The sequence below is a fragment of the Merops nubicus genome, unplaced genomic scaffold (assembly GCF_000691845.1).
Source record: "Merops nubicus isolate BGI_N331 unplaced genomic scaffold, ASM69184v1 scaffold16298, whole genome shotgun sequence".
In the NCBI taxonomy this organism is placed as follows: Eukaryota; Metazoa; Chordata; class Aves; order Coraciiformes; family Meropidae; genus Merops; species Merops nubicus.
In genome coordinates, this window is record NW_008625259.1 from 16,520 (window position 1) to 28,212 (window position 11,693).

Genomic DNA, 11,693 nt, shown 5'->3' on the forward strand with positions numbered 1-11,693 from the left:
CAGCAACCTGTAACTACTCATTCCATACTAACATTGTTGCTGCAAGTGGCAAATGGCTCTTCTTATTTGTTAAAAAAGAAAATGACACAGTGGCTATTAAAAAACTCAGGACAGAAATGATGCAGTGAAACATTCTCAACTGAAAGGCAGGCACAGAATGCCAGCTTAGAAAAACCACACACGTTTTATGGCAAAAAAACATATCGATGATTTTATGGAATTTTGTTATTTTAAGAGTCATAACAGAATTCAAACAACTGCAGAAAGTTTGTAAATCTATTACTGACCAAGGCCCAAAGGGCTGCTTTCAGCTGCTTGATTCCTTCCCACTTATCCAGCATTGGGGAACGAACAGTGTAACTTAGATCTGTAACAATACTCTAAAGGAGAAAAACAGAAGACAAAAAAAACCTCAGCTGAAAATGAAAAGGAGTCCACAATCAAACAGGTTCTCTTATAGTTTTAATAAAAGGTAAAGCACTAATTTAAAGTATGCACCGCAAAATGAATAGTAGTAGTTCTTGAATAGTAAGCATAAATTAACACCAGTGGTAATTCAAATAGAGCAATTAATTGCAAACACTAACTGCATCAATTCAGATTGATTTAACAGATCAGACTGGCACACTGCAATATATGAGCATTCCCTTGAACTTTTCAACTATCATATGAAATTCATTACACCATCTTGCAAACCCACATTGGAAGCAAATTCATTTAAGCAAAATGACAAAATGGCTTAGGGTTTGTTTTCTTAGACTTCAGGATACTAGAAAGAAGATTTTATTTCCCTATCTCCAGGGCTGTTACTTGCATAAAAAGATCAGCAGAGTTTTACCTGGCAATACACAATTCACTCACAGACATTGAATAATTATTTCTACTGGTGAGTGGCTTTCCATTCTAAGATTCTGCTAGTTGTTTTAAGAAAAATATTGCAATTTTAGTGTCAGGAAGGAATTTTACATGAGACTAGATGGCAAAGACTGACTTCACAGCTTTCAGACCTCATATAACTTAAAATTTTCATAATAATTTATTTTGCAATGACTGTTTAAACATTCTTTTAAAAACTTACTTACAAAGGGTACAGTGCTCTTTAAAATCTTTCACATTACAAATAATTATTATTCTCACCTGAGACTCCAATAAATGGCAGCCCGTTTTATGGTGCACCAGCTGGCCATAAAGGTGAACTGGCAGGTAGACATGTGGTCGCTGTAATCTGTCAGAAAAAGAAATCATATGCTTTCCCAGCAATTTTGACATTTTATGTTAAAATAAATTATACTGCTGTGTAATGCAAAAAGTTACTTGTAGAATAGAGTATTTCAGTTGGAAGGGGCTTACAACGACCTTCAAGTCCAACTGCCCAACCACTTCAGAGATGACCAGAAGTTAAAGCATGTTATTAAGGACATTGCCTCTGAAACACCAACAGGCTTGGGGCATCGACCACCTCTCCAGGAAGCCTGTTCCAGTGGCTGACCACCCTCTCAGTAAAGAAATGTTTCCAAATGTCCAGCCTAAACTCCCCTTGATGCAGCTTTGAACCATTCCCACACATACTCTCACTGGGTATCTAGAAGAAGACACCAGCATCTCCTGCTCCACTACCCCTCCTCAGGAGGCTGTAGAGATCAATGAGGTCATCCCTCAGCCTCTTTTTCTCCAGACTAGACAAACCCAAAGTCCTCAGGTGTTCCTCACAGGACATTCCTTCCAGCCCTTCCACCAGCTTTGCTGCCTTTCTCCAGACACAAATATTCAAGTCCCTTCACATCCTTCCTAAACCGTGGGGCCCAGTGTTGCACCCAGCACTCCAGGTGAGACCACACCAAGGCTGAATGCAGTAGGACAATCCCCTCTTCTGACCAGCTGTTCCTGCTGGGCTTGATGCTCCCCGGGATGTGGTTTGTCCTCTTGGCTTTCACGGCACCCTGCTGACCCACACTGAGCCTGCTGTCAGTCAGCACCCCCAAATCTTTCTGCAGGGCTGCTCTCCAGCTACTCCTCTCCCAGCTTACACTTCTGTCCAGTGTTACTCAGTCTAGGGTGCAGAATACAGCAATTGGACTTACTAAATTTCATCCCCTTAATCACAGACCAGTGCTCCAATCTATCTAGGTCCTTCTGCACAGCCTCTTGTCCCTCAAGAATCAACAGCACCTCAGTTTGGATCATCAGCAACCTTGCTAATGGTTCCCTCAACTCCTGCATCCAGACTGTTGATAGATATATTGAACAGAACTGGGCCTAGACTTGAGCCCTGCGTAATAACACTGGTGACCAGTGACCAGGCAGATATAGCCCCTTTCACTACAACCCTTTAAGCCCTGCTGTCCAGCCAGTTCTTCACTTGGCGCATCATAAACCTGTCCATCACACACTTGGACGTGTCCAGAAGAATGCTGTAAGGGACAGTATCAAAAACCTTACTAAAACCAAGAAAAATTACATCCATCGCCTTCCCTTCATTGACCAGGTGGGTGACGTTACAGAATGGTATCACATTAGCTGAATGGCACTCTCCCTATGTGAATCCACGCTGACTATGTCTTATGATTGATTTATTCTATAAATTCTTTGAAAGTACCCACTATAGTCTTCTCCATAATTTTTCAGGAACTGAGGTTAGACTAACAGGTCTGTAGTTTCCCGAGTCTTCCTTCATGACTTTCTGGCAAACTGGAATAACACTGGCTACCTTCCAGTCAGTAGGGACCTCCCCAGACTCCCAAGGCTTTTAGTAGATGATCAAGAAGGAGCCTGCCATAACATCTGCTAGCTCCTTCAGCACTCATGAAACACAACGGAACTCATCAGGCGTCACGGACTTCTGAACATTCAGCTGACACAGCTGGTCCCCTACAGTTTCAGTGTCCACAAATGGAAAGTCACCACTCCCACATTTGATGTCCTCCAACTCAGGGGATTAAGCAGCCCAAGGTCTATCAGTATTATTTTGGGTTAACACTTGGACTTGAGGACCTTAAAGGTCTCTCTAAACCAAAATGATTCCATGATTAAAAACTGATGAAAAAAAAGTATTGAATGCTTCCCCTTTTTCTTCATCCCTGTTAGTCAGCTGACTATCTTCAATAACTATCAGTACAATGTTTTATTTAGACCTTTTCTTGCTATTAACATACTGGAAGCCCTTCTTGTTGTCTGACAACTGGTCAGTTTCAATTCTAATTAAGTTTTGGTGTTTCTTGTCTTCTCCCTGCATATATGAACCACGGCTCTATAATCTTCCTGTGAAGCCTAACCTTGCTTCCAGAGATAACAAAATTGCTTTTTTTCTGTTGAGCTCTGTGAGGAGTTCCCTGACAGCCAAGCTGGTCTTCTGCCCTGTTTGCTTGACTTAACCAAAAATGTTTCTAAAAGGTGGTTCTTAAAAAACTGACCAGCATCCACAGACTCCTAAGCCTTCAAAAGCTCCCAGGGTACTCTGCTAAATAGCTCCCTGAGTTTGCTCTCCAGAACTCTACGGTAGCAACTCTGCTGCCCTTTTTTCTCATTACATTGAAAATTTTAAACTCAACCATTTCATGATCTCTGTGGCCAAGACAACCACATACCACCATATTTTCCACAAGTCCTTACATATTCACAAAAAGCAAGTCTAGAAGGACATCTTCCCTAGATGGATCACTGAGTACTTTTAACAAGTATTTATCTCCTAGAAACTTCAAGAATTTCCAAAGACCTGCTCACAACAGCAGTATGACATTCCTAGCTGGTATCTGGCAAGTTGAAATCTTCCATAAGGACAAGGGCTACCATTCCAGAAGTTTCTCCTATTTGCCTACACAGTAATTCACTGGTGCCAACATCCTGGCTCGGTGATCAGTAGTAGGCACTCAGTCCCATTCCTCCAACCCTCACCCAGAGGCTCTCAAACACATCATCACTAACTTTAAGGGCTCTACAATCAAACCTGTCCCCTACAGAGGGACACCTCCACCACACCTGCCCTGCCTACTCCTTCAGCACAGCCTGAACTCTCCATCCCAGCACTCCAGACACGGGTCCAATTCCACCAAGTTTTGTTAGTATCAATAATATCATAGCTCTGGGAAGTGACCAAAGCTTCTAGTTCATCCTGGAATGGATGTTTGTTTCTCACAGTGCACCAGTGTACAAACATTTCAAAAATGCTCCTGAGCCCTCCATGCTCCCAGAAGCAGTGTGAGTGTTCCCACTAGCACTGCTACCCTCTGGAGATGCCGTACCAACCCGTGGCTTACCCACTGCAATCCTGTTGGTATTCCCTTCCCCCAGAGGTTCTAGTTTGAGGCTGTCTCCATCAATCCCACTAGCTTGTGGCCAAAGACACATTTTCCCAAATTTACCTTTGGTTGCTCCGACGAACATAGTTATCACCATCAACAGGTTTGCGGTATGTTGTAAGTGCTTCATTAAGTTGTTCTTCAATCAGTTCAACATACTTCAGGTTATATTCCTAAACAAGGACAGACAAAATTTGACACAATACATTTAGTGGTTTATGTTTTTATAGTACAATGCTTTATAAGGAAGGAATACTGGAAGTGCTTGTTAAGGCAGAATGAAATTCTTCACAATCTAAAGGTGATCTAAAGGTGGGGCTCAGACTTATTGCACTTCATACATACAGTGAGTTTGCAGAGACGACTCCATAATTATTTCAGTGAATTTGTGAAAAAAGGAACAAAGAAAATGCTTAACATCTGACTGTAATCAAATGATCTCAACAGACTACCATACATTTCAGTATTCCTAGAAGTGACAGCTCGTAAATTAGTAAAAAAACTGCCAACATGAATAAGAACAAACACTTATAATCAATTGTGAATATAAAATAGTCTATGAAGTACTTTAGTCATGACAATGATGCATTTTTCTTAATGGTTTTGTGTTTCTATTTACTTGCAAACAGCATAAGCTAATTCTACCTTCATGAGCTCTACATTTAAGTAGCAACAACCAGAGGTAACGGGTATCTTGAAGAACAAGTATCCCTTTACACACATCTCTAGGTAAGACCTTACCCAATGATCTATTTCAGAAACTCACTATAATTCTGAAATATTTGCTGAAATATGGGAATTATATAAAAAAGGCCTGGGCAAGTCAAAAGTATGCATCTATAGAGGAGCTATGGACCTGTAAGTCCCTTGCAACCTTTTTCAGCAAAATCATTAAGTCACTGAGGCAACAGATATATTGGTATTAGCAATACACATATATGAGTACACAGTATTTTTAAGAATCTTTGACCTTCTAAACTTGCATATTCATAACCTTCCTCCTCCTAATATCAAGCACGCTATTTTTAACATTACCTTTTGCCACTTCTCCATTTGTTTTGTAACATAGCCTCTTTCATTTAGATATGAAAACCCCTTTGGGATGGACAGAAATCTGTAAAGTAATATTAGACAGTTTAATACATCACTTAAATCACAATCTGTATAAAAATAAACATTTGTTCCCACAATATAAATTCAAACAGCACATTCAACATTTACCTTAGGAGTAGAAGCAAACCCTTGTCTCCAAGATGAGAAAGAGCTGGTTTCATTTGGATAAGGGCATGAAGATTGGCCTAAAACAATTAAAAATGTTTAAGGAGTATCTCAGCACTGTGTAATTCTAAAAAATACCATTAGAACAATCTGCCAGCAATGAAGCAGCAAATTTTTCACAAAAGGAAGTATCAAACAGCACTAATCTCATTCTGATATTTTGCACTTCAGGCATCTTCTGTCACTAAATAGATATTACTTCACAAAAGTATAATGATGAAAATAGCTGAATAAGCCTGAATTTGTATTTAATAGTAGGTATAACAAAGAAGTCTACATTTGTTATTAATATTGAATTATTTTCAGCAAGCAAGTCTATAAACTATTATGAAGACTATTAACGACAACTGAGAAAGGAAGTAGCTTCTGTCATACTTTTAACTTGCTGCTGGGGGAGGGGAACAGCTTCCAGAGTAGCATACCATAATGAGGTTGGAAAGGGAAAGGATACTCACCTTGTCTTCACATGCCTCATCTAGAATATCAAGTGCCTCAGAAGAAATAGTTTTATTTTTATCATGTAACTGGGTCACCAGTAACTCAATCCCCCAGTTGCTGAAGAACTCTACATTTGCTCTCAGTAATACTCGTAAGTGTTTTGTTGCATACAATCTGCAGCTCTGCAAAAGTAAGGAAAACACTTTTTTGAATGGAAGCACAACAGGTAATGTAGTTAATGACTTATCTTTAAAAAAAAACAAAAAAACAAACATTTCAATTACCCTATTTTCCGGCAAGTAGCTTTAATGTACACCTTATGTATTAAAACTATATACTATTAGAGAGCTTTTTAGAATTTACCAAATGAGAAATTTGAGTCCAAGATCACAAGTAATCTGGTCACTGCAAGTCTCCTTGAAAAGCCCTTATCAATTAGTCATTCACTAGCACCACACAGTCATCCACAAAAATATTTTGTAAATGGCCAGTGGAATGCATATTTTTTCATGTATGCAATGTTTTGCAAAAAGCTTTAAGAAACATATCTTAGAACCTCTGGGGAATTTACTTCAATAAATTTTAAATTATTTCCCCAAAGTATCTTATCTTCAAGATCTCTCAGAAAACCTTCTAAATAAAAAAAAAAAAAGTTATTTTTCTAATTAGATAGCTTCCCAACACTTAGTTTACTACTATGAATTTCTCCAAGTGACAGCAGAATGAAGCACCCTGTCAGTGTCTGTATTGCTGTTCAAAACTTGATGAATAAACTGCATAAACTTAACATTACTTTCTATTAAAACAAACAAACAAAAACATACAAAATAGAAGCAAACAGGTTTAATATATAAGAATTTGCAGTGTCCTGAAGTAAGCACAGAACAACACTGACAATCTAGGCTTACTAGGAAAGGTGTCATCTATACTTACAAAAGCCTATCTAGAAAAGATAAAATGCAGTGCATAAATCTTTTTTCATGTCTTCAGTCCATACATCTTTAAGGCTGTGACAGCTACAGTAAACTAAATTTTCTGGATGTTAATATATAAATTATTTATGTTGGGATGCATGTGAATATCTGTACTCCAAAAGACAAGTGAATTGTCCAGGTTGGACAGTACTACATAGGTTAACAACTTCTTCTGGATTTTTTTGCCTCAAGAAATATCTGGCAAGCAGGACTTGAAAGAAAATGAAAGTAAGAAATGTGAACGTGAATTTCTACTTATTCAAAATATATAGGCTTATTTTTTAGAGGAGAGGAAGGAATGGCATAACACAAGTAGCAAGAAAGACTGTGGAACAGTGATTTGCAACTCTGCCCTAAGCTGCAGAGCCATTTTTAAATGGCTTGCATCCCCTGTGGAATAACGATCAGCAGCATATTTATTAAATATGAGAACAAGAGTGATTATGCTAAAATGACCACTTGATTGAGATGCTAACCCTACAGAGTAACACAATAATATGAAACCATAATACAGTGTCATGTAGTTCAGATGTCAAAACCTGTCTATGAAAAATCATTACAGCTGTAACTATGCTGAGTGCAATAGAGGGAACAGAAGATAACAGCGTTCACTTCCTGAACATGAAATAAGCTATGCAGATAGCTAGCACAGAATAAGAACAATTTTTATTTTCTGCCTGGAGAAGGAAAAGAGAAGAAGGAAAACATGCCTCTGATGGGAAAACAAAAAGGCTTATACAATTTACTGCAGATAAATGTGAATCAAAGAGCTGAAGTGAAAAAATAATCCCAGCTTTGCACACACAACGGGCTCTGAATCAGCTCTTTCCACCCAGGAAAAAGATCCTGAGGCTAATATTAGTTATTTCAAGTCTGAGTGCTGGATAGAAGTTCAGTGTCAACCGAAAACACTAAAAGCAAGCGGGAAAAAAACTCAGATCAGTATTATCACTATGCAAATCCACAGGGCGATGACATCTTGGACACTGTGTGCAGTTCTGGTTTTCTTATCACAATCAGAAAGAAAAAGAACAATTAAAAGATGACGAGAAGCTCATCATGAGCTGGCAGTGCACTCACGCAGCCCAGAAGGCCAGCAACATCCTGGGATGCATCAAGAGGGGTGTGGCTGGCAGGTCAAGGGAGCTCGTTCTCACCCTTTAGTCAGCTCTTGTGAGACCTCACCTCAAATAGTGCATCCAGTTCTGGTGTCCCCACCATAAAAGGGACATAGGTCTGTTGGAACAAGTCCAAAGGAGGGTCACAAAGATGATCTTAGGGGCTGGAACACCTCCGCTATGAGGACAGGCTGAGGACACAGGGGATATTCAGCATGGAGGAGACTCCTGGGGGACCTTATAACTGCCTGTAAGAGACAGGACACTCGAATATGTCTCAGCGTTGCTGGGAGGACCAATCAGAGTTCTACCCTGCAGAAGTCTGCACCTTGTTGTGCAGGTGCCATATGGCTAACCAACCAAACCAAAATGAGTTCTATGACTTCAGTCCTCTGTGTGTGTGGCCGGGCCCAGAGTAGTGTACTGGAGGGCTCAGACCCTCAGAAACATCCAGAGCTGCCCAGCCATGGCCCTGCGCAGCGCAGCACCGCTGAGTGGGAGGCGTGGTGATGGGAAGCTGGTGGCTGGGAGGCATGGCTGTACACAGCAGGGGTGGCTCCTCCGCACACAGGCAGAACCAGTGAGGATGGGAGGTCCCCACCTCTCACCGGACTGATCACTCCTCAGGAATGCTCTGCCGCCGGAGCGATGGGATCCATGGGACACCAGAGGCCTGCACTGGCAGCCAGCTCACCTCTGTCTCTCCTATGTGCTCTCTCCCTCTTTTTATCCTCCTCCCATCTTTTTTTCTTTTGCAAACCTGTTGCCAGTGGGCAAATAAACAGTTTGGTGCTTGCCTCCATTTTAAGTCACGTGAAAACCTGGCCCTGGACCCTGACAGGTATGAGACACTGCCTTCCAATACCTGAAGGGAACCTACAGGAAGGCTGGAGAGGGACTTTCACAAGTGTCCAGCAATAGGACAAAGGGAAATGGTTTTAAACTGCAGGACAGTAGAGTTAGATTGGATCTTAGGAAGAAATTCTTCAGTAGGAGGGTGGTGAGCCCCTGGAATAAACTGCTCAGATTGGTTGTGGATGCTCTCCCCTGGAGCTGTTCAAGGCTGGGTTGGATGATGCCTTGAGCAACCCAGGCCAGTTGAGGCAAGGAGGTTGGATTAGATGACCTCTAGGGACCCTCCCACCCTAAGCCATCCTATGATAAAGGGACGTAAAGAACAGTAGAACAGGGTTTTAAGTAATTGAACATACGGAAAAGAGTCTTAACAACAAGGAATGACTTGGACTAAGATGCTCAAACATTAGGCCTGGGGAGAAAACCACTGCTTGCATTTCCAGGTGTCCAAAAGTCTTCAAGCAGGTTCACAGCCTTTGTGAAGCAAGATCACCTGCATTCATTCCCCGGACCAGAAGAGCAAAACCCTTTTTCCATACGAAGCAAAATCCTGGAATGTTTTTAACTTTTGATGAGAACTGATAACAAAAGCAGTGTAGAGGACATCTTAAGGAATCAAACACTTCCCCCATGCCCTCATGTGTGAACTACATGAAAAATGTAGACAAAACCATGTTTTACATCTGCCAGAAGATTCATACTTCTACTGTTAAGGTGCTTTGAGACCCTTAAAAGTGAAGAAGCAAGTCAGAGGTCACTACGCTCATCTGATTACATAGAGATCAGCCTAGATGCCAGTAAGTGTGGGCCAAGTTTAGCCCTTAGCCACCTATGAAGAACAGATAGGTCATGAACTGCAGCACTTGAGGACACACTGGCTACTCTGCTTTTTCTAGCATGAACTGGCAGCTGAGGCAGTATTAATAATTTGCTTTAGCAAATTTAGTAGGTTAAGATGTAGATCAGTGAAGCAGAAGCACAAGGAAATTGCTTTGTAAATATTTTCATTCTATACAGTCACCCCAAAATGCTACTATCCTCTTCTAATGCTAAGCTTGCCACTGAAATCACTCTTCCTTGTTTAGAGACACTCAATAGCAAACGGCTAACAAACCTGCTTCACAGCTCTGGGTAGCTTTAAAAGGTGTATGAAGCTATAACCTCAGTTAACCCAAGGGACAAAAAGTCCGCTTCTGTAGTAAACAGATAAGGTATACATTAACAAATGTCTAAGGGAACTGAAATTTCTGCATGAAAGAAGCCTTACTGGAGATAGTCTTTCTCCCTTAATTTCTGAAAAGCCATGTTTTTTATGTCCAGTCCCATACATTTTTATTGCTTTTAAACAGAATTTAGAAACCAGAGGCAATGTATAGAATCAAAATCACAGTATGTCTTCTGGATTAGGAATACATACAAACCCTTCCAGAGGCTTACTATATAGGCTTCACTCATCCTATGAGGACCTCATCAGAAGTCCATGAAAAGGAAAGGTGGAAGGGCTTGCAGTTCAGTTCAAATAAAGTACTTACATGTTCATTTTTAATTGTAGGATTCACTTGTCCAAGGTGACAGAATGTCAGTTCTGGTAATCTTTAAAAATATATTCTCCTTATGGGACAGAGCAGTGAGTGGTATAAACTGTGCCAAGTTTCAATTTTTTCCTATCATGCTTACTAAATACAAAGGAGTAAATTGTTTTGCTGTTGACAATGCTGCTGTTTCAAAATTCCAGGCTGTAAAACCCAGAAAATGGCAGATACCTTCCCCCGAAAGCTAACCCATCAGTACTTCCAAACTACTCCTCGGTCAGTTGAACTGCCCATGCAAATACCTTTCAGTTAAATATTGCCATTGTCTTTACGGTACCTTATTTTCTCAGAACTGACAACTATTTCCCGTCTCACATGAATACATTACATTTCTGGAAGAGAATTGTAGTTTTGCCAACTACAGTTATTCTAAAATACCACATATACCACTATGGATACAGTAAATACCACAATAATCAAGTTTCATCCTTTGGATTAGGTTTTTTTACATTTTGATCTGCTATTGGCAGTACAAACACGAGAAACATCAAAGACAAGCATTTTGCCCAAGAGATGGTACTGGCAATGCCATGTACACCAAGAACTGCAAAAGGGTTATCTGACAGGTGAAGTGCTGGGGTCAACCCTCAGCCCTGAGTGAGGGTTGGCATATGGATGATGTCCACAACCAGGCAAGAAAGACCCTCCTGACTGGTTTTCACCCAGGGTCTGGCCAGCCTTGGGTGGAAACTGATTAGGAGATACCACCAGGTGCCCTCATCTTCCATATTAACTTGGAGGCAGGGCAAGAAGCCACCTCTGTAAGAGCTGACTGCAATGAAGTTGGGAGGCTGCCTACACAGTGCTTGTGCTGTGTGGGGATTCCGGTTGTTGGAAAGACTCCCTGACTTCTTGGTCCAAGTGTCCAAGTGGAGTTCCCAGGACACCAGGGCAAGATGATGAGTCTCCCTCCCTCTGGGAAACTACTAGATGATAGGACTCATCACCTGGCTGATTCCATCTCCCACAGCCGGGTTCTGGAGTCAGCTCGCTCCTTTCTTCACACAATATGCATTGAGTGAATGTGCTTATTTGTTCCTCCCTCCAGTGGTTCGGCACCTTAGATCATTTACGTGTGATTTAAGATCAGAGGGATTGATCTGGCTGCTGGCCTGCCCATTGATGATGATATCTTTCCCCATC

At 41.0% G+C, this 11,693-nt stretch overlaps 1 protein-coding gene across 1 annotated transcript in view; it reads right to left on the minus strand.

The window, feature by feature from the left end:
• RICTOR (RPTOR independent companion of MTOR, complex 2) overlaps positions 1-11,693 on the minus strand; it is a 67,926-nt gene that overhangs the window by 13,817 nt on the left and 42,416 nt on the right. The window contains exons 21-26 of the mRNA XM_008945624.1: positions 6,029-6,193; positions 5,517-5,593; positions 5,331-5,409; positions 4,359-4,468; positions 1,138-1,225; positions 288-380 (exon numbers count right to left, since the gene is read on the minus strand). Coding sequence (XP_008943872.1) covers positions 288-380; positions 1,138-1,225; positions 4,359-4,468; positions 5,331-5,409; positions 5,517-5,593; positions 6,029-6,193 — 612 coding nt within the window. The remainder of the gene's footprint in view (positions 1-287; positions 381-1,137; positions 1,226-4,358; positions 4,469-5,330; positions 5,410-5,516; positions 5,594-6,028; positions 6,194-11,693) is intronic.